This window comes from Cibotium barometz, chromosome 48 (assembly GCF_041138505.1).
Source record: "Cibotium barometz isolate CiBa-2024 chromosome 48, ASM4113850v1, whole genome shotgun sequence".
Classification (NCBI taxonomy): domain Eukaryota; kingdom Viridiplantae; phylum Streptophyta; class Polypodiopsida; order Cyatheales; family Cibotiaceae; genus Cibotium; species Cibotium barometz.
In genome coordinates this window covers 45,954,319-45,978,345 of record NC_141093.1, presented here as the reverse complement: position 1 = coordinate 45,978,345, position 24,027 = coordinate 45,954,319, and the positions used below count along the sequence as shown (strand labels likewise).

General features: G+C 42.8%; 1 protein-coding gene across 1 annotated transcript; it reads left to right on the top strand.

Moving 5' to 3' along the window:
- Window positions 1-11,262: 11,262 nt before the first annotated feature.
- Window positions 11,263-15,375, top strand: LOC147611222 (uncharacterized). Its single transcript, XM_086785356.1, has 10 exons — window positions 11,263-11,541; window positions 11,627-11,857; window positions 11,992-12,219; window positions 12,279-12,556; window positions 12,910-13,092; window positions 13,243-13,355; window positions 13,449-13,501; window positions 13,598-14,059; window positions 14,309-14,399; window positions 15,083-15,375. The coding sequence occupies exons 1-10, from the start codon at window positions 11,263-11,265 to the stop codon at window positions 15,373-15,375; spliced, it is 2,211 nt and encodes a 736-aa protein (XP_086641482.1).
- Window positions 15,376-24,027: the final 8,652 nt, after the last annotated feature.

Sequence of the window (24,027 nt, the reverse complement as noted above, 5' to 3'; positions counted from 1 at the left end):
AGTTCAATCAAGGTGATTTGGTGTTGTGCTTTGACAATAGACTTGACCATCAGTTCGATAAGAAATTTCTTTCAACATTATCAGGTCCATATAAGGTGATCAAAGAGAGAACCAATGGTTTAGCGGAGGTGCACAAATTAGCAGATCCACATCACTAGAAAGGCTTCAACAAGAGATTTCTGAAACCATATCATACTCATCTCTGACCTACTCATGGAAATGCTATGCATTCCATGACTACCGGGGGGGGGGATCTATTAACCAATAAAATGAACTCTTATAAATGTAATAAGTAAATGTGTGAATGCATGTGTGGCATTAGTTCCATAGAATAATACATGTCCATGGTCCCATGGTTGAGGTGGCAAGGAGCTCCATGTGCCACCCTCCATGTAGGCAAGCATCTTTTCAATCATGCATACAGGTCAAGGTATGTGCATTATAATATGCATAAATGTGATGAGATGGAGGAGCATCTTGAATGGGTCATGCCTCCACCTCACCCGCATTTAATGAGAGGGAAGCTAGTCCATGGTCCAATAATAGAGGTGGCAGAGCATCTTTTGCCAAACCATCCAAAATATAAAATAATGAGGATCAAATCAAAGGATCTAAGATATGGTCTGGAGCATAGGGAAAAAGAAGCCCAACTATTGTCGCTTACAATTCATGGTGCGATCGACTATGGGCTAGGAAGAGGACAAACTTAGAAAAGTAGCATTATTATATTTGGGGGGTTACAACCTCACCTTGCCTATTTAAGAATACCATAGAAGAAGCCAATCCCTCATTTAGTGTTCAAGCTGAGAAAGAGTTATCGTGGCTCAAGTCATTTTAGGGGCCAAAACAGACACATGAGGTACTTGCTTGTGTATTTGATATAACTCCCTGGATTACTAATGTGATGAAAGCGCAAATTCAAGGGGAAAGATTGGAGGTTGAAGGAATGGAAACTTTTACCATTGATTAGCATATGGGAGGTGACTTGAAAGCAATTGAGTGTGTACCTAGTTGTGAACAATGTGCTAACACTCTTAAGCCCTATCCATTTTCTGTAAGGTTGGTAAGAGACAAAAAATCGAAGGGAGGTAAAAAGAGTATTCCTCAAAATCAAGGTGACGAGGACATAATAAATGGGGACACAAACAATTGGATTGGTGGTGTTATGTCTGCCAATATGCTAACTGAGCTAATATGCATTTGAAAGATAGAAATTGGAAACCCACTATTTCTTTTGAATTAAAGAATGTTGAATTTTGCACTTTACATGCATTCATGCAGGTAATTGACCTCCTATTGAAGTGTCACATTGATTATGCTTTTACAATGCAATGTAAAGATAGACAGCATTCACCTCTTTGAAAGGTGGAGGATCTCCTAAACTCAATTGACTGCCATGATGAAAATGCATAAATTGTTAGTGATAAGATATTCTCCAAAATGAGTTATGAAATTGCAAAAAACATATCCATAAGTGGAGCTAAGGAAAAACATTTTTTGTAGAGACCTAAAAAAATGAAGTACTCTACAAATCCTTGGGAAACATGGAAAGATGTGTGTAACTATACAACTTTTGAGTGCAACACTGAAACAAGTCTTATGGTAGCTCGTGAGAATGTTTGGTCTTCATTCAATAAAAAAGTAAAATTGATGAACAAACCAAGGACAACCTTATAATATTATAATAGTTTTCAAGAGGTGCATTGAGAATTTACAAAGGCCATGGTGGATGCATGGGGTGAAACTAGCATTACACATTACATGGTACAATTTCTTTGTTTTTCTTTGTGAACTTGCATTTAGATTGTCTTATTTATGCTTTGATCTTTTCATTACTTTTGCAACATATATTGTACGTTGCATTTCATATTTTATGAATGAATATAGTTCTCTTGACATATGGAATACATAAGAAATGGAAAAGTCACCTTATTAACCAAGAGGAGTATACTTCAGAAATACAAGACATGAAGGAGGAAAGACTCATTCAAATTTTATTGTAGAGATGTTTAATTGGTTTACATATATACTTTTAGAAGAAAATTACCAATGGAAAAGGTGCAAACAAGTAAAATAGCAACAATAGTAAGAAATGAAGCTAAACTAAGGTCATTATTATAATGGAGAGCTCACACATGACCAACACGACATGTTACATGGAGATCTTCACAAAGGTGAAGGAAAATTTTAGAAATAATTTGCCATGATTTAAAAATGTATCAATGTTTACATTGAAATTAAAAACATGTCTTCATATGTACATCGTCAAAGCTAGTCACTCTTTAGTTTCTTGACACCTGACTCCTCATCTTTTGGCATTTATTCTCAGTAACATAAGAATTTATTAAGAGTGTAACCTTGTAGGAATTCAATACTTGTCATTCCACGACCAAGGGCATATCCATCATAACATAAAAATTATCTGACTCTAAAAGGCCAAAAAGTGGGACCATATCCAAAATTATGACTTGTTGTTTCCTTGATGAGCAGGGATTTTCATTAACGTATTCATGTTTTTGTGAACATGTATTCACATCACGTGAGCGTGAATATGGAGTTGTTCACGTCGATAACCTACAAAAAACACCAAAAAAATTGGCAATTTTTACTGTCAGTTCTTTGTCTAGTACTATCAATTTTTGCATTACTACTACTGGGATTTACAAAGTAATCGGTGGTAAAATACCGGTGGTATAAACATAGGTACTGGTGGTATATTTCTTTGCACAAATTTTGCGCCTTCCTGCTATTTTGTGACTATATCATATCTGCGAAGTGGTATTTGGTGCTTGTATGACAAGGTTGTGGTTCATTGTCTTGCTCTTAATCAAGTGGGACAAATGTGGACCACGATCATTGTTGTTTCGGAAGGTGTGCGAGTATGTGTTGTGCTTGCAGATGTGGTTGGTCACTCTAATTTCTTGCATTTTGGGGTGATTGCTAACCGCATACATGAGTGCAATTGCATACGAGTACTTGGTGAGCCCTAGGGAGTCGGGACCTAACCATGATTGGGGTTGTCTAAAGACTAAGCCTATGATCAGTGATGTGCACTGTGCTTTTGGGTGTGGTACACTACTATGAGTGTGCAATGTTTTGGTGGCATTGTTACGAATAAACACATCTAGGACACCGTAATGCATCATGACGTATGAGGTGCCGTCAATTTCGAATTACGGTAGATGAGGAAAAGAGGGAAGAAGCATGATACAAATATCAAAGAGGATTTTACAAGAAATAGGAAGTGACACAAAGGGTATACATAGCAAAAGGGTAATGGCGTGAAACTATGTTCATGGAGAAGGGTGGCTCATATACAATGGAAAGGGGTGAATGGAATACAAGTGAAGCGAAGTGATGGGGCATTCTATGTGGATTTAGGAAAACTAAGTGAGAGAGAGAGAGCATCAAAGGAGATGGGTGTGGACTAAGGGAGTGGAGAGGAGCATGGCTAGAAGTGGTGTGTTGGGTGTGTCAAATGAGGAGTGTGTGTCCATTACAAAGAATAGAGCCTTCTTAAATAGGCAAGGTGAGATTGTAGCCCCCCAAATATAATAATGCTACTTTTCCAAGGTTTGTCCTCTTCCTAGCCCATAGTCGGCCGTACCATGAATTGCAAGCGACAATAGTTGGGCTTCTTTTTCGCTATGCTCCAAACCATAACTTAGATCCTTTGATTTGATCCTCATTATTTTATATTTTGAATGGTTTGGCAAAAGATGCTCTGCCACCTCAATCCCTCTCTCCTAATATTTTATGTACCTTGGCCTATGGGTGACTCATCATTTTTTTGTCCTCCCAAATTATTTATATTATTGGACCATGGACTAGCTTCCCTCTCATTAAATGTGGGTGAGGTGGAGGCATGACCCATTCAAGATGCTCCTCCATCTCATCACATTTATGCATATTATAATGCACACACCTTAACCTATATGCATAATTGAAAAGATGCTTGCCTACATGGAGGGTGGCACATGGAGCTCCTTGCCACCTCAACCATGGGACCATGGACATGTATTATTTTATGGAACTAATGCCACACATGCATTCACACCTTTACTTATTACATTTACAAGAGTTCATTTTGTTGGTTAATAGATTCCCCCCCAGTCGTGGAATGCATAGCATTTCCATGACTCGGTCAGAGATGAGCATAATATGGTTTTAGAAATCTCTTGTTGAAGACTTTCTAGTGATGTGGATCCGCTAATTTGTGCACCTCCACTGAATCATTGCTTCTCTCTTTGATCAGCTTATACGGACCTGATAATGCTAAAAGAAATTTCTTATCCAACTGATGGTCAAGTCTATTGTTGAAGCACAACACCAAATCACATTCATTGAACTATTGTTCCCACCCTTTGAGGATCTTTGCATCCTGTCGGGCCTTTTGTCTATTCTGCTTGATCTCTACAAGATGTAGAGATTGTTAGCATGTCTCTTCTAGTCTTTCCAACTGCATCAATCGAGCTTCCATCTTTTCATTTGAGATAATTGTTGCTCTGAAGCGATTCTCAAGGTAGGCAACTCGATCTCTAGAGGTAGCACAGCTTTGATTCCATACATGAGCTCAGAAGGTGTATGACCAGTTGCCATCTTCTAGGTGATGTATGCCCATACTGCTTCAATCACTTTTTGATCCCACTGTGTGCGATGACTTGCAACCATCTTCCCAATAAATTTGCATAAGATGCCATTAGTGCATTCTACTTGACTGTAAAGTTTAAATAATACTATATATATGTGCAGGCGTGTGTGTGTGTGTAATATTATATACATTAATGTAAAAATCTTTCTAATATCATAAATCTATATACTTTTTAAATTATAATTTTAAATATTTATTTGTAGAAAATATTTAAGCTTTGAGTTTTAAAAGTTTTATGTTGCATGTACCTTCGTTATTAAAATTTGAAAGAGATGGTTTGTAGTGCATATACTTGTTTGAATTGCATAGTTGTGTTTCATGGTGTTGCATCGAGTTTATATTTAATAGATTAACATGATCTATTTAGCCTTGGCAAATTCACCACATATATTCACATCAAGTTTGATGGTGTTGCATGGTGTTCACATGCCATACATTAAAATGATCTATTTGGTCTTTGCATAATCTCATCATGATGTTTTTAAATGTATTGCATGTTATCAAAGCTAAAGTACTTTTTTATTCACTGCTGTTACAATGGCGGCCTCCAGCATCTAACTCTCTCTCTCAGCTTACACACGAGCAATGATGAATACCCTTGGGTTTTCAAGTGAATGCAAGAAGTATGAATAAGCATGTTAGTTGTGGGTGGTATATCATGGGGAGAAGAGCGATTGCTCTTGTTGCCATCTCCTTGTCACAAAATAGAAGGTAAAGCTCGACATTTTCTGACACTGCGATTGGAAATGCTGGTGTGATCATTCAGGTAGATGTGATTGAAGAGGGATTTATAATAGTAAATGTACTTCACAAGAAGATTGAATGTTGCCTACTCCTTGTGTCCTCTCCTACGGGGTTCCTTGATTATTTTTAGTTCTTGCAAAAGCATTCAACAAATCAGATTTTGTAAGGTCCTCTTCATGTGCTTAGTAGCAAACTCGTTTCCTTGTTGGGAGTATGGGCATGATAGACGCGCCGAACATGTCCATGATCTCTACAGAAGTTGATGAAGTTTGTGGAACAATACTAAGATTGATAATCAATTCATTTGTTTGCTTTTAAACAATGCTAAGATTGATAAATAATATGTAGACAGCAAGCAAGCCGGTGGAAGAGTGACACGTAGAGTAGAACACTGATCAGAAGTAAGATGATATCTCAACTAGAGATGCGGGCATGATACGAATGGGCAGTAAAATGTTCTTCTTGAAGCAAGAGCAACCATAATGTTGCACTACATCAGCAGTGAGGCTCCCATTAACCATATTTTGTGTCACTCTCCTCGGAGGAGGTCGGTCACCTATCATTTTGTCTACTTGGAACTTAGATATTTGCAGAGTTTGAAGCAAATGACTATTCTTTGGTTCTCGAAATGTAGAGTTTTGTGAGGTGAAGACCAATTGAATTACAAGGAAGTGCCCTCTTTGAATAGTCTAGATGAAGCTAAGGATTGTGCCTCGTGAGATGTGTATGGGGTTTAGGACTCGGCCGTAATAGATATCCACAAAAGCATACAATAAGTTCATAGTTTCATTCATCTCCTCTCCCTTAGTAGAATGAGGACCATTCATTTCAAATCCCTCCTGTTAAAGCTTTCTCTTGCTTTTGCATGTGTATCTTTCACATATGCACACACAAGCATTGGCGAAGAAACCCTTTCATAAGCATTTGATCACACTGGTAAAGTATGAAGGGAGACATGCAAGGAGTGTAATCATTCTTTCTAATCTCTTATTCTTCACAATCTAACACTCATCCGTCTTAAGAACAAAACTCACTTTTTCACCTAGCATGTGAAGAAAAAAAGAATTGTTAGTCCTTGCTACATAAAAGTACAATAGAAGATAACAAACACTCTAAATTTACTTACATTGATGAGGAAGTCTAGAAAATAAAATCATGGCTTGTTGAAGCCGTTGCAAATCAACAAATATATTATTGAACTCATTGTAGAAATAGGCAATGTTCCCATCTTTCCCTCAAATTTCCCCCCAAGTTGCTATGGTCAATGTGTCATTGATACACATGAATTCTCCGATTTTATGTTTCAATGCATCATTGCATGTTCTTTTTGCAAATCGCAGTTTTTTGCGGACAAGAAAAATGCTCTTTGTTATATCATGTGTGCGAAGTGTATCTTTTAGCAATTGATACAATGCATTGTATCCTTTGTACTTATGCCCACTTCATCACATACATTTTGTACCTCATCATTGCTTATAAGCTTTAGTAACATCTTGTAGGACTTTGTTTGTGAAGAGCACTCGTAATTTCTTCTTCTTCCAGCGACTTATCCGAAGCTCGATCCAGTAAAGATTGTCGAGACTTCTTGTTAGATGATGACATTTTCTTCGTTGCTGGTTCTGGTTGTGGCTTACGTTGTTTTTGAGGCGGGGTTTCGTTGGGTTCCTTGGGCTTTCTAGAGTTTGGAATTTCTTTCTCGCCCCTATCCTCCTTCTGTTCTCGCACTTCTGAAGATGATTCTTCTATCTTCAGGGATCCTACTGGAATGAGGATCTCTTCCATCCTTCTACCCCAATCCTCCGTGAACTTGTGATCGGCCGTGGTTGCTTGGACATATCGTAACCATTGAAGGTCAGATTCCACATAAGCCACCCCGTCGTCACCCATGGGCGGTGTACCAACTGCATCTGCAGCTAACAAGTCGGTGACATAAATGCACAACGGTCACCCTGGCATATCACGAGTGGAGCTCGATATCTCAACACTCCCCCTCGAGCTCAATCCTAATTCCTGCACACCAAGTTGGTCTCTGAACTTGCGCAGCTTCTCTGTGCCCAATGCCTTCGTGAATATGTCAGCTACTTGATCCTCTGTGCTGACATAAACTAGATCAATAAGACCTAGTAAAACCTTCTCCCACACATAGTGATAATGCACCTCAATGTGCTTTGTTCTAGCATGATAGACTGGGTTATTTGCCAAATGTATACTGCTCATGTTGTCACAATAAATGACAACTAGCCCATCTGTAGACTGATGCATATCATAAAGTAGCTTATGCAACCAAGCTACCTCACATGCAGCCATTGCTGCACCCCTGTACTCAGTCTCTGTGCTCGACAAGGCAACTGTAGGCTGTTTCTTGCTGCTCCAAGTGACTGCAGCACTCCCAAAAGAGAACTCATATCCACTGGTAGATCATCTATCAGAAATACTACCAGCGCAATCAGCATCAGCGTATCCATGCAACTGTATCTGAACCCCAGTCTCATAAAATAGTCCATACTACAATGTGGACTTCACATACCTGAGTATGCGTCTAGCTCCATCCAAATGCGGTTTCCTTGGAGCCTGCATAAACTGACTTACCAATCCAACAACATAGCTCAAATCTGGCCTGTTAATAGTCATATAAATCAAACTTCCTACTATGCATCTGTACATAGTAGGGTCTTCTAGAAGCTCACCTGCATCTGCGCTCAGCTTCACATTATGCTCCAAAAGGAACTGAAATAGGCTTACAGCCTGTCATCCCATATTTGGATAGCATGTCCAATCCATACTGCCTTTGCAAGAGCCATATCCCACTTGGTGATCTAATTACCTCAATGCCCAAGAAATAATGCAGCTCTCCCAAATCCTTCATCTCAAACTTCTGCTTCAATAGCATTTTCACATGAAGGATATCTTCATCACTATCACCCGTGATGATCAAATCATCAACATAAATGACAAGCAACATAATACCTTTCTCTGTTCTTCTCACATAAAGTGAGAAATCTGCCTTGGAAATCTGAAAGCCAATAGTGACAAGATACTGTCCTATCTTGTCAGACCATGCTCTAGGTGCTTGCTTCAAGCCATACAAGGCTTTCTTTAACCTGCAAACAAACTCAAGATAAACAGCATGCACATAACCTGGTGGTTGCTCCATATAGACCTCTTCTTGCAAATCACCATGCAAGAAGGCATTCTTTACATCCATCTGATGTAAAGACCATCCCTTTGATGCAGCCATAGCAATGACTGCTCTTACGATTGCCATCCTTGCAACCGGACTGAATGTTTCTTCATAATCAATGCCATATGTCTGTGCATACCCCTTGACAACTAATCTTGCCTTATATATGTTCACAGAACCATCTGCATTGTGCTTCACCTTATAAACCCACTTACAGCCAATTGCATTCTTGTCTTTAGGCAAAGGCTATTGAGATATCGAGCTCCACTTGTGATATGCCAGGGTGACTATTGTGCATTTATGTCACCGACTTGTTAGCTGCAGATGCGGTTAGTACACCGCCCATGAATAATAGCTGGATGACAGCTATCCTTATGTACTCTAGTTCGTGGCTCAAATAGTATGCCACCTTAGTTAGCTAAGTTTGGTTTGAGACCCACATATAGGGTTCTTCTATTTCTTTGTACTAGAGTTCTTTTTGGCTTACACAACTAAGAAGAGAAAAACTGTTTTCAGCCTCCACCTTTGTGTGTATTCCCCCATTGTGTATGTGAGAAAGCCGCAAGTGAGACTCCTTCCTTCTCTCCCACTATCTTCACATGGTATCAGAGCCTGGTTCATGGTAAGGAGCTCAAGAAAGCAAACCAAGTTCGCGGTGTCCTGGTAAGAGGACCAGTGTTGCTTTCCTTTTTCGAGTTTGGGAGCAAATCTCTGCAGGTAGCACAGCCGGAAAGTGCAAGAGTGCATTGTCTCAGATTGAGACTCCCTTCGCGGTGTGGCGAGAGGGCAATATATGCTACGGGCAAGGGCAAAGCCCTTGGTGACTTTATTTTTCTAATTCGAGGCCATTTCGGGGCCCGTTTTGGAGGCGGAAGTTCTCTGCACGCACTCAGAAAAAGGCCCTGTTTTTACTGTGCGACCACTGTTCTGTAGGTCGGTGAAAAGTTGCCGCAGAAATTGCATCATATGCCTGTGCGTAGAGATATTGGGAGTCACAGAATCATCCTTGTTTCCTGTTGATGCAAAATCGTCACTAGGAAGTGACTGTGTGGTCAAATACCACTTTCATCAGTTTTGCAGATTTGCCCTTGTGAGGCTGAAGCTGTGTTTTTTGCAGTGACAGAATATTTTGCAGTGTTCTGTAATGGCGTCTGATTCTCTTTCACAGATTGTCACTGAAAAGCTTGACAAGAACAACTTCCAAGCATGGAAGTTTAGAATGACGAATTTCCTTATGGGAAAAGGATATTGGGAATTCATTACAGGAAATGAAGGAGAACCAGTTCTTCCTAATGTTCCCAATCAACAGGAAATGCAGGCATTTAACACTAGTTTGGTACCAAAACAGGACACTTGAGTGTCCTTTTTTGGGGGTTGCGAAAAAAATCAAACTCCTAATGTAGGCTTTAAAAACCAAAATGCTTCATTGGGCATGTAGAACATAACCCTATGCTTATGTAAAAAATGCTAAACATATAAAATACCTTTTTATTTGGAAGTACATAAGCAACAAAGTAGCATATGTCTTGAAAATGAACATTTTTCAGGATTTTTCCAAATATGCAAGCATCATTCTCTCAAAAAAAAAAATCCAATGATATCAATAGCATTTTTCCCAAGATATTTTGATAGCATACATCAGTCCAAGGAGGTAGAAGTTCACCAAAAAAATCATTTTCCTTTCCTAGAATTTTTTCCAAAAAAGTTGCATAAAATCAGCAAAAGTAACGCGTATTATCAAAACTCAATCACGCCACTAAAAAAAAATGTAGCCCTATCAATGAGAATGTTGATTATTGGTTTTCATGCTTGAGATAAGATAAATAAGCCATAATTTGATGTGTATGACACTAACTTAGCCTCCACTTAAGTAGGTTCTTATCGCCTAGTTCTAAAAAAACTGTAAAAAATAAAAATACAAAATTTGATCATCTTTTTTAAAAAACTAATCATAACTATGCTTGCACAAGTAGTCTACACCTATAGTTACAACAAATAATACACTTACACAGCTTTCCCCTTTGATGAAAATCAAAATTAAGCTCATAATTAGACATTTTATGTATTAAAAACAGGTTGCGCAAAAGGCCATGTATGAGAAGAGGCCCAAAAAGTGGCTATAAAGTTTTGAAAAATTCAAAACAAAGTAGTATTTACCCTATATAACATGGGTGCACCTCAAGTTTTACATTATTAGCTTGCATATGGAAGGAGAAAAATTCATGCTCCACCTGTATAAAAAACGTCATTTCAATATTAGCGAGTCAAAAATTTATCCAATAATTATCGTTTGATGATTCCAAGATTTAGTTTACATCATGGGATTTCCATCAAGCCAAGTTTCATGATCAAACTATGTCCCTTCTAAAAGTTATGTCCAAATTACTACTGTTTTGAAAACAGCAAAAATCATGCGTTTTATCAGTATGTGTGTAAGAAAATTAAAATATTGCCTTGCAAAAGCTAAGAAAAGTGCAATTTAAAAAATCTCAAGGATTTTTTGGGTCTTGAGGAACATCTGTGGATGTTAAGCATTTCAAAACTCTTAATAGATTGCCCACAAAAATTCAAGAAAAATGCTAACTTTCAGGACACTTTAGTGTCCAATTACAGAACTAGTGTTAAAGGATGGCATGAGAGAGCCAGAAAAGTTATGTACTAGCTGTCTATCAATATTTCAGATTCTATGATTGTGCATATTCAGGATGCAAGTACGCCAAAGGAGGCATGGGATACTTTGGCAAAAATGTATAGCACAAATACGCAAGCCAGGAAAATGCAGCTCAAGCAGGAGTTGCACAATGTGCAGAGAGAAAGTATGAGCATCAATAACTACCACATGAAGGTGAAGAAGATTGCAGATGCACTTGCTTCCATTGGGTCGCCAGTGGAAGATGATGATTTAGTTTCTGTGACCTTGAATGGTCTAGGAAAGGATTATGCACAGTTCCGGACATCCATTTCCGTCCGTGAAAAATTTTCTAATTTTGAGGAGTTGATTGCTCTTCTGATTTCTGAGGAGCAGAGAAATGGTGGTGCATCTTCTTCAGGAGGAGCTTCAAAAGAAACTGTCTTCTACTCAAATGCTGGAAGAGGTAGAGGTAGAGGTAGAGGAGGCCGATCTGGAGGCCGTGGTAGAAATCAGAATATGCAGCAAACTCAAGAAAACCAGTCCTATGGAGGAGGACGTGGTAACTCTAGAGGCTGGGGGAGCCAAAGAGGTCGTGGTGGATGGCAAAAAGGCCAAAATGCAAATAGCAATGTTGAATGCTACTACTGTGGTAAAATGGGTCATATGGCTAAAGACTGCTATAAAAAGCAGAATGACATCATGAATGGAAAATTGCAGCAAGGGAATTATGCATCTTCTAGTAGACAGGGTGATGATAAAAATGAGCATCTGTTTATGGTGCAGCACATGACCAATTCTGTGATGACAAGTGCAGAAGAAAGCAATGATGTGTGGTATGTTGACTCAGGTGCATCAAACCACATGACAGGTCATGTAGAATGGATGCAGGATGCAAGGAAAATTGAAAAACCAGGATTTGTGGAGACTGGTGATGATACTGCACATCCTATTGTGCAAATTGGTAAAATTCCTTTGTCTATGCAGGGTGGGAAAAAGAAATACCTGTCAGATGTATTTCATGTCCCGAATATCACCAAGAACCTGGTTTCTATTGTCAAATGGTTGAGCAGGGCTCGCAGGTCAGATTTAATCCTCATGGATGCTTTGTTGAGGATATGAAAAATAAAGGTTGCTTGATAGCAAAAGGGAAGAAGAAGGGCAGGATGTTTACATTGGATGCGGACATGCCTGAATTGAGTGTAGCAATGTTTGCACATGGGACCGGTGTTGCAGATATTGATATCTGGCATAAACGCATTGGTCATGTTAATGTACAACGACTTAAATCAATGCAGGCCCAAAATATTGTTGCAGGATTGCCTAAATTCAAGTTGCAAAAATGCATAAGGTATATGAAGCCTGTCAATTTGGAAAACAGGCAAGGAAACCATTTCCTAGACATGTTCAAGAGAGTAAGTAGCCATTGGAATTAATCCACTCTGATGTGTGGACTACTAAAGCTGCTGGAGGCTGTCATTATTTTGTCACTTTTATTGATGACTATAGCAGAAAAGTTTGGGTGTATTTTATGAAAAAGAAAAGTGAAGTGTTTGGGCATTTCAAAGCTTTTAAAGCTATGGTTGAAAAAGAAACAAGCCTACAAATAAAATGCCTAAGGTCAGATGGAGGGGGAGAGTACCTCTCAAATGAGTTTGCAAGGTTCTTGCAGGAGCATGGCATAAAGTAACAATATTCATGCAGTCATCCCCCACAGCAAAATGGACTTGCAGAAAGGAAAAACAGGCATATTGGAGAGGTATCTCGTGCCATGCTCAACAAAAAAGACCTGCCAGATTTTTATTGGGCTGAAGCAGTTGCTACAACAGTCTACATAATGAACAGGACTCCCATTGCAGCAATACATGGCATGACTCCAGAGGAGAGGTATACTGGTAGGAAACTAGATATTTCTCATTTAAAAATTTTTGGTTACATTGCCTATGTTTATGTGCCAGATGAGTTGAGGTCCAAGTTGGATCCAAAAGCTGAGAAGTGCATCTTTATTGGTTATTCTCTGCAGTAGAAAGGGTATAGGTGCTATAACCCTTCTATTCGTAAGTTTACAGTGAGCAGAGATGATGTTTTTGATGAGATGAGTAGCTGGTATAAACCAGTAAATGTGATTAACGATGTAGATGCACAAAATGGTAATGTTGCACAGAATTCACAGCAGTAATCACAAAATATTAGTGGACCTGGAGTGTCCTCTAGCAGTGGTTCACATTCTTTGCCATGGACAGGCAGATTGAGATCAGGAGAATCTCCTCAAAGCAATGCAGATAGTGGTATGCAGGTATCACGAAAAGGAAAAGAGAAGGTAGATCAGCCCATGTTTGATGTGAATGTAGGTCACTCTTATGTGGATGGTGAATCCAGTGGCTCAGAATAGAGCATTGATGATGAGTTGGGTATTCCTTCTGTTGTTACACCTGGAGTAAGGAAGACCAGGGATGTTTTGAGAGCACCTGGAAGTGAGCCTATTTTGCACAGGTCTACCAGAGCTAGGTATCCTGTGGATAGGCTGAAATATGATGGATTTACAGCCATTCACTATGCCTATATGGTCAAAGTGATACAGGAACCAGAACCCACTTCTTTTGAGCAAGCCATGGGAAAAGAAAAATGGGAGAAAGCCATGGATGAAGAAATGGATGCCTTGGAAGTAAATGCTACATGGGAATTGATGCCTTTGCCTAAAGACAAGAATGCAATTGGCTGTAAGTGGGTTTATAAGGTGAAGCACAATGCAGATGGTTCTGTGAACAGATACAAGGCAAGATTAGTTGTCAAGGGGTATGCACAGACATATGGCATTGATTATGAAGAAACATTCAGTCCGGTTGCAAGGATGGTAACCGTAAGAGCAGTCGTTGCTATGGCTACATCAAAGGGATGGTCTTTACATCAGATGGATGTAAAGAATGCCTTCTTGCATGGTGATTTGCAAGAAGAGGTCTATATGGAGCAGCCACTAGGTTATGTGCATGCTGTTCATCCTGAGTTTGTTTGCAGGTTGAAGAAAGCCTTGCATGGCTTGAAGCAAGCACCTAGAGCATGGTCTGACAAGATAGGACAGTATCTTGTCACTATTGGCTTTCAGATTTCCAAGTCAGATTTCTCACTTTATGTGAGAAAAACAGAGAAAGATATTATGCTGCTTGTCATTTATGTTGATGATTTGATCATCACAGGTGATAGTGATGAAGATATCCTTCATGTGAAAATGCTATTGAAGCAGAAGTTTGAGATGAAGGATTTGGGAGAGCTACGTTATTTCTTGGGCATTGAGGTGATTAGATCACCAAGTGGGATACGGCTCTTGCAGAGGTAGTATGGATTGGACATGCTGTCCAAATATGGGATGACAGGCTGTAAGCCTATTTCAGTTCCTTTGGAGCAGAATGTGAAGCTGAGCGCAGATGCAGGTGAGCTTCTAAAAGACCCTCCTATGTACAGACGCATAGTAGGAAGTTTGATTTATATGACTATTAACAGGCCAGATTTGAGCTATGCTGTTGGATTGGTAAGTCAGTTTATGCAAGCTCCAAGGAAACCGCATTTGGATGCGGCTAGATGCATACTCAGGTATGTGAAGTCCACATTGCAGTATGGACTATTTTATGAGACTGGGGTTCAGATATAGTTGCATGATACACTGATGCTAATTGGGCTGGTAGTATTTGTGATAGACGATCTACCAGTGGATATGTGTTCTCTTTTGAGAGTGCTGCAGTCACTTGGAGCAGCAAGAAACAGCCTACAATTGCCTTGTCGAGCACAAAGGCTAAGTACAGGGGTGCAGCAACGGCTGCATGTGAGGTAGCTTGGTTGCATAAACTACTTTATGATATGCGTCAATCTACAAATGGGCCAGTTGTCATTTATTGTGACAACATGAGCACTATATACTTGGCAAATAACCCAGTCTATCATGCTAGAACAAAGCACATTGAGGTGCATTATCACTATGTGTGGGAGAAGGTTTTACTAGGTCTTATTGATCTAGTTTATGTCAACATAGAGGATCAGGTAGCTGACATATTCACGAAGGCATTGGGCGCAGAGAAGCTGCGCAAGTTCAGAGACCTGCTTGGTGTGCAGGAATTGGGATTGAGCTCGAGGGGGAGTGTTGAGATATCGAGCTCCACTCGTGATATGCCAGGGTGACCGTTGTGCATTTATGTCACCGACTTGTTAGCTGCAGATGCGGTTGGTACACCGCCCATGAATAATAGTTAGTCGACATGGGGCCATGAGTGACGGGGAGGCGTGAAGTTCATCGATATCTCCTACAACCATATATAAATGCTTGCTTTCGTAGCACACTTTTGAGCCTATGTTGGCATTGTGAAAGTTTATCCAAATTATCGGAGGCTGCCCACTGGAGTCAAGTTGCTTGAATGTGCCATCCACACCATTGACTAGGCCATCGGGAATGTTTATGTTGCCTCCACAAATCTTGACTATCACCGACTTGTTAGCTGCAGATGTGGTTGGTACACCGCCCATGAATAATAGTTAGTCGTCATGGGGCCATGAGTGACGGGTCTGTGAGGGGGGTGGGGGATCTTTGCTCTAGAAACTTTCTCCAAAAGTCCTTGGAATAGCTACTAAACAAGATGTTGAGTAGCGCGTCCTCGTTCTGGTGCAGGAAGGCTAGCTTCTTGCGGCGTATTAGACGGCGGTATTTCTTGGCGAGATGTGGGTCAGCCCTTGCATTTGGTTGGGTTGTGAGTCAGAGTGTGTAGGGTAGGGTTTTAAACTCGTCATCGTACTAACTATTGGAAGGGGTGGAGCCCTTGGGGGGGGGTGAGGGGTGTGATGCGGAAGTTTGTGATTTGTGAGGCTAAAGTAGGAGATCCCATGATATAATCGACGACACTAGCTTTGCCTTCGTGTGGGAAGCATGTGAAATTGCTGGATGTAGGCCAACGGGCTGCCCCGTTGTAGATGACTATATCAGAGTGGTGGTGAGTGTCAGGCAACCACTAGCGCAATAGTAAATGGAGAGGAGCCGGGAATGGAGTAGTTAGCACAGAAGCTGGCAACATCTAAGCAATCCATCTGAGTAATGCAGTTCCACATCTGGAGGCTTTGTTCTTGGATTGAGATGTGCACACTCCCTTGTTCCGCACCTTCCTTCGGAACCTCTGTGGTGGATTGATGCCAATGTATTTTTGACAAAAAATTACCACCTGCATACACAATTTCCACAGTTGTGGCATGCCTCGGCGTTACCACCTCAAAAAGTGTCTAGAGAGCCCACGCTGCAAGAATGGATGCAACTCCAGTTAGGACCTGATCAGATGATTCAAAAGCAATTGATGGTGTGAAACCCAACAAGTAGGCTCACCCGTGCCCTCCACAGTAGGCGTTGATCTAGAGCAACATGATCTAGGGCAAGCCCATGGGCAAGGGGCTAACAGGAATACAATTGAGCCCAGTGCGAGGCAAGGTATCGGGTGGGTGAACACCACAACTATATTTGATCGTCACAACAATGGGGTTAAGGGAGTGGTATCCGACAACAACAATAAGGACTTGCCGATCATGGGGAGACCACAACAAACGCAATTGAATCCGATTCCAATGGAAACTATCTTGCTGGAATACATTCCGGTCCTTAACACCAGAGGAGAATCAAGCCTGCAATTTCAAGCCTCTTTTCTTGACCATGGCAATTATCACTATTTTGCTACCTGTATCTTTGAAGTGGAAGAGCTCTGCTCAGATGCAACTACAGGAGCAAGTTAAGATGGAATCAACCTTGAAAGACACTCAAGATTAGAGTTTTGGAAACCTCTTCATGCACACATTCTCTGCCTTGAAAAGGCACATACATGTTTCGTACAGCCTTTTTTTCTAATTGCAGGATGTGGGTTTTGTAGTCCATAGTGAGTGCCATGTGTTATGGCTAAGAAGCCAGATGACACCCTAATATGTGTGGTGCAGTCATCTAGCCAGCCACTAATTAGCTGAATACGTGTAGGGTACTATGCAGAGTAATTGTCCAACTCCACCACATAAGATCTGGCGGTGTAACCACTAATGGTTCTTGATCATGGGGGAGAGGGGGGCATGCTCCACTTTGGGGCCATAATTCCAGTTTTGTAACGGATTATTTCCGCACAAGAATGTAGTCTCTTGTATGCTGTCTTGAGAGATGATACATCTTTCCAGCAATACAGAGCACTGAGTCTTGTTCTTCTGTCTTCTGTTCTTGCAATTCAATATCAGTGTTCCTTCCATGTCTGTTGCGATAGTTGTCTCTGTGAGCACTTTAAGCATCAACAACCTGTACATGTGATCTGGAGGAGTAGAGGCATTTTCAATTTGACCAATATATTTGTGATGTCATTTGTGAAGTTGCCATGTTGTTTTCCAGTCTATACATGACTTGGGGTTTGAAGCTTGGTAGTCCTATGACATCAAGGCTACAATCTTTGCCAATCAGAACTTCACCTGAAAGTTTTCATGTTAAATTTTTCATGGGCTAGCTGGAAATAATTTGCACATAATGCAGGAGAAATATATTGGAGTCTTAATGGACCGCTTCGCAGGATGTACATGGTATCTTTGTTGTGTGCAAAGGTAAATGACAGGAATTTTTGGAAAGTGACAGACTTCACTTCTAGTTACAGTCTTTTAAAGAGCTCGGAGGTATAACAATGGTAGAGGTCCGGTATTGAAACTTTGACAGGTAAAAAGGTGCTCAATGTACGTGTTTACATGTAAAATCTTTATGACTGTTGCCTTTTTATTTTAGTTTCTTTGGAATCACTTTCACAGATCCATTAATTCCTTTGTCGATGTTAGCACCCTCCCCTCCTCTCTCTTGCCATCGCCCAGCACCTGCTCGCCATCACGACCAGCATCGACCAGCACCTGCTCGCCATCACGCTCAACATTGACCTGCACCTGCTCGCCATTGCGACCTGCACCTGCTCCCTCACGTTCAGCTCGCCGTCGCCACTGCTCCCACACGCTCAGCCCGCCCTGCTCGCGCCACTGCTCCCTCACGCTCTGCTCGCCGTCGCCACTGCTCCCTCACGCTCAGCTCACTGTCGCGACCTGCACCTGCCCGCCATCACGACCTGCACCTGCCCGGTATCAACACCTGCTCAACCTGCGCCTGCCCCTGCTCGACCATCAGCTCGCCACTCCACCAGCCCGCCATTGCCCTGCTCGACCTACGCCACCACCTGCTGCTCGACTTGCTCCATCAGCTCGCCATCGTGACTTACCTCGCCACCTGCGCCACCTACGCTACCTGCATCAACTGCGCCACCTGCCTACGCTACCTGCGTCACCTGCTGCCCCCTTACCCTCGTGTACCTGCTGCTGCTCCCCCCGGCAGCCTGTTGCCTCTTCCACTCTGATCTGATCTGTAGGTCACAGTGAATTGCAAGCTTTGGCTTGCCACTGGCCCTGCGCACCCTACAGCAATGATAAACATGCCCTGCCCCTGCAGGAAACTATCGTACACCTAAACAGGCCCCCACCATGGCCCACAAACCCAAACAGTCCCCGAAACCAATTGTGGGAGACCTCGCAAAGCGTATTTCCAGGAGTGGACTCGCAATTGATAGCCAACCAGTCCTGAAAACATCGGGTGCCATGGGCACCAATGCAGCTCTTTCTACCGCAGCTATCATCTCGACTCCGGCCACTGCCTCCCCTACCAGTGTACCCACTACCCCCGTTACCACCGCGCTCAGCCTGCCCCCCACAGGAGAGGGTCACAGTTCCTTACTCCCCACACAGCTCCCTTTTTTATCCACCTCTTATGTCCCCCCTACCTCTCACCCAGCAGCCTTTCTCTACCCCCCTGCCCTATACAGCCAGCATATCCCCCACGCCCCCCCAGCCCTACGCCATGTCCCAGTTCGCATCCCCCCGGATCCCACCTGAGACGCTTGACTACATCTTTATGGAGTTGCATCGACTACGGGATCATACTGTAGCACACGACCAACTTATCTAGAGCATGAGACAGGAGATCACTCACCTCCACCAGGAGGTGGTCTCCCTCACCGCTACAGTCACAGCGGCCTCGCGCACCACACCAGTGGTGGAGGAGCGGATCGCCACCATCCAGACCGCTATTGAGGAGACTACCAGATGGGTGGATGTTGTGAGACGGGCACCCAAAGCAGCAGTTTCAGCCACCATCGCCGAGCAGGAACAGAGGGCCAGTAAGGCTCTCAACATCCGAGTTCGAGGTATCCCCCGAGCAGATTCACCTACCCCCCTCGCGGACGCGACTGCTTTCGTGACCTCCACCCTTGGCCTCGCCGAGCATGGGATCGAGCACGCATGGCGCACGGGACGGGATCCCACACGTCCACAGCCACTTATCATTCGATTCAGGGACACTCAGGAGCCTGAGGCAAGGAGGCTGGAGCCTGGGAGCAAGGAGGTTGGAGGAGCCTGGGGCAAGGAGGCTGGAGGAAAGAGTCACAGAAATGAGTAGGGACTGACCCAGGGGGTGGAGGTATATATACCCTCCAGTAGGAGGGTCGACTAGAAGGGGGTCGGCCCTGGGAGCTGGTTGGCTAGGGCTGGCCGACAGCTGGTCGGCCAGGGTTGTGTACCGACTGGCCCCAGGTTGGGTGCCTCTGGGTGCCCCCTCTGAGTGTAGGAAGAGCCTCCGAAGGATGGGAAAATAGTGCCAGATACAGGTGCAGAATTTGGAATGTAAGAACCTCACGAGGGGCGGGCACACCCACAAAGAAGCCCTCACTCAGAGCAGTGTGCACACAAGTACACTGTAGACAGGAGATGCATATAATGCTAACACCCCCTCTCAGCTCCTGTCGAAGAAGCAGGGAGCTGGGTGTGTCCGCAAGAAGCTGGTACTGTCGATGATGAGCCGGACCGTTGAAGGATGGTGAACGGGAGAGTCCCCCTCTGGAGAGTATGTTCCCTGTTGGGGCCATGTAAAGAAACAATCCAAGACTCGGAGTGTAGTGCAAATGGGGCGATGTAACTCCGCCCACAAACCGGGGCAGCAAAAGGAGCCCAGCTTGGATGAGGAGCTGGGAAGCTGGAGGATGATCAGAGGCAGAACTGCTGTGCTCTATAGGAAGCTGGAAGGGCTGGGGTGAGCAGAAGAGGAGCAGTGACTGTCTGCAGGAGAGGATCAACCAGCCTGAAGACTAGGAGCTCTGCAAGTCCAACTTAGATCAGAAACAAATGATCAGAGCAGCTCCAAAAAGGTTTGTCAGTGAAGAGTGTTGGGTTTTATGCTGTGTATGCACCCAGAGGAGTGCTAGTGATCATTAGTAGATTACTGGGGCACTTTTTACTTCAGTTAGTGGAGGTTTTTTCCCCCAGTTTAGCTCAGTTTCACTTATATGCAGTTTATAAGTGTTTTGGTCCACCCGGCACATTTTATGGCCGGACATGTGAACACTTATCTTTAGGGTCACTATTATGTGGCTATTGTACTTCACTTTTTTCATCAAGCAATAGACTGAAGTCGTGTTCTCTCTCTCTGTTGGTTTCCATGCCTGCTTGAAGCTTGTGTAAACCCTAACCCTAACACTTCATTGCCTTCAATTGGTATCAGAGCAGTGAAGGCTTGCCATTGCAGTACACAGTAGCCTTCAGTTTCTGTCCAGCCCGTACATAAGTACTTGTCCGTACCAGTTCGCCGTACAACTCTGCTGCCCGTACTGTTCCAACTCTGCGCAGCAGATAGGTGCTTCCGTACAGTCAGCGCTGCCTTACTGTACCTGCCCGTACACCTGTGCGCTGCCTGCAAATCGTACAGCTGCCGACTGCATTTGTTCGCCTGCAGCCTGCCGTAACTGTTCGCAGCCGTCAGCATCTGTACCTGGTCGCCTCAACGCTTGACGTCCTGCTCTTGTCAACGCTGGTCGCCTTAGTGTACTCAGTCGACTGCTGCAACAGGCGTCGACTTGCTTCCGTACAGTCAGCGCCGTCCTAAGCTTCTGTTCCTGTCAGCGCACGTGTATCAACTTCGATAGACTGCGCTTGTCAGCGCTGCTGTACCTGCTACGTACATCCGTGCTTGTAAACGCCAACTGTCACCTGCGCAGAGAACCGTGCAGCATTCAGTGCTGCGTACCTTCTGCTGTACCAGTCGACTGTACTTTCTGTACATTCGACTAAAGTTTCAACACTGTACCTGCTTTGACCAGACCTGCAGAGTACCTGTTCACATTGTTCAATACAGTGCTTCGTAAGAGTACATTCATTGTACTTCAACTGTACCTGTAGTCTATTCGCATTGAAGTCAACTTGTACCTGCTAACATCACACTGTGGTAAGCATTGCAAGTTTTGAATATTGGGCATTTTTATTTTCTCTGTGAAAATATACAGGCACAATAGGCAGATTTTCTAGCTAAGAACTATACAGGTTTTTTGCACAGTTTGGGTGCAGCAAATTTGGGCATTTTTGGGGCATTTTGGCATTGTGTACGCCATTTGCTGCTCTACTCAGTCATTGGTGCATTGAGCTGCACATTCAGAGGATTGAGAGTGCAGGCATAATTGGGTGAACTATATTCAGTGGAGTACAGTTATTATCAGGGTTTCTGCTATTGGGTTTTTTGATAAACAGGTACAACATTGTGCGTAAGCATAATGGCAAATCAACAGCAAAGTGATGTATTCACATATTTGTCTAAGGAAGACAAATTGGATGGCACGAACTACTCCTTGTGGAGTTTTATGCTGAAAAATGTGCTTGTGGCAAAAGGTCTTTGGGATTTTGTTAGTGGTGATGAACCACGTCCAGGTCCATTGGCTCCAGAGACTCCTCCCCAAGGGGGTGCTCGTTGACGAGGACAACAGGTACAGGCTCCAGGACAGCCATTGCCTGTTCAAAGAACAAATGCTCAAAAGACATGGGATGCCAGGGATGCACAAGCTTTGTCACTCATTGCATTGTCAGTACAGAGGTCTATTATACCTCATATTCGTTCAGCTGGCTCTTCACAGAATGCATGGGTGACTTTGGAGCAGATGTATGCTGCTCGTAATGAGGCTAGGATCTCATTTTTGAAAAGAGAGCTGGAAAATCAAAAAATGAATGAAGGAGATGATATGTCTAGCCACTTAAACAAGCTGCAGGATTTGAGAGAGCAACTCATCAATGTGGATGAGATTATTCCTGAGACACAGCTTGTGTCCACCATCTTGCACTCTTTGCCAAGATCTTACTTGGCTTTTCATACCTCTTTGAACCTCAGCATGAGGAATGCTGTTGAACCCCTCAAGTATCAGGAACTTGTTGCTCTCTTACTACAAGAGGAGCAAATGAGGAAGAATATGAATATGAACACAAATGCTGAACAAGCATTTACTACAGGTCAAAAGGGGAAAGGAAAAACTCAGCCAAAGAGTGCAAATCAAAATTCAGGTGATGGTGGTTCTTCACAGGATACCAAGAAAAGTGATGGACAGCCCAAGAAGAAGGGCAAATGTCATTACTGTAAGAAGCCAGGTCACTACATCACGGAATGTAGGAAGAGGATTGTCAAAGAGAAGGCAAAGGAAGCTGGGATGTTTGTTAATGATGCTTCTAAAGCTCCTCCAGAGACTGCTTCTTTTGTTGAGGACAGGGATTACTGTTTTTATACATGCAGCTATGATGCCTCTTGGTCTTCACAGGCACTCAGTTTGACAGAGTATGCATGTACTTGGTATTTTGATAGTGGTGCCTCAAAGCATATCACATCTCGCAGGGATTTGTTTAGTCATGTTGGCCCTGCCCCTGTTGGCAAAACTGTTCAGTGTGCCAACAATGCTTCATATCCAGTTCGTGGCATTGGGGAGATTCAGCTCACAGCCATTGATGGCTCCATTCTCCGCCTTACAGATGCCTTATATGTACCAGGGATAAAGAAGAATTTGTTGTCCATTTCTTCTTTAGCACATTGTGGAATGCAAGTCCACTTTGATGATGATAAATGCATGGTCAGAGACAAAGCTAATGCCTTGACCTTGATGCTTACTGGTACATTATGTCATGGACTTTATCAGTTGGATGCATTTCAGCCAGTGGATCAGTCTGCTTATAATGCATTCACTCTTACTCCAGCTATGGTTGATGCGGAGTTATGGCATGCTCGCATGGGGCATGTAAATTTTGGTAGTCTTATGCTTATGCAGCGACATAACATATTTACAGATCTACCTCTCATGGAGAACCCTCCAGATCACATTTGTGAAGGATGTATTTTGGGAAAAATGCACAGGTTTTCCCTCCCACGTGATCAGGCTCTAAGAGCAACTACAAAGTTGCAACTTATACACAGTGATCTTTGTGGTCCCATGCAGACGAAGTCATTAGGTGGTTGCTTCTATTTTGCAACATTTATTGATGACTTCTCTCGTATATGCTGGGTCTATCCTTTGACACAGAACTCACAGGTATATGATGCATTTTTGGCCTTTGTAGCACTTGCTGAGACAGAGTCAGGATGCAAGGTGAAGACTCTCCGTTCTGACCGAGGGGGGGAATATATGTCACATATGCTGAATTCCTTTCTTGGGAGTAGAGGTATAAAACATCAGTATACTACTCCTTACACTCCACAGCAGAATGGGGTTGCAGAAAGGAAGAATCGGTCACTCATGGAGATGGCCAGATGTATGCTAAAGGCAAAAAGGCTACCACATATCTTTTGGGTGGAAGGAGTCATGTGTGCTTGTCATATTTTGAATCGATGTCCCACAAAGGCATTGGTTTCTATTACTCCTTTTGAGGCTTGGCATGGCCGCAAGCCTTCTGTATCGCATTTTCGTATCTTTGGGTGTCTTGCATATGCACACATACCCAAAGAGT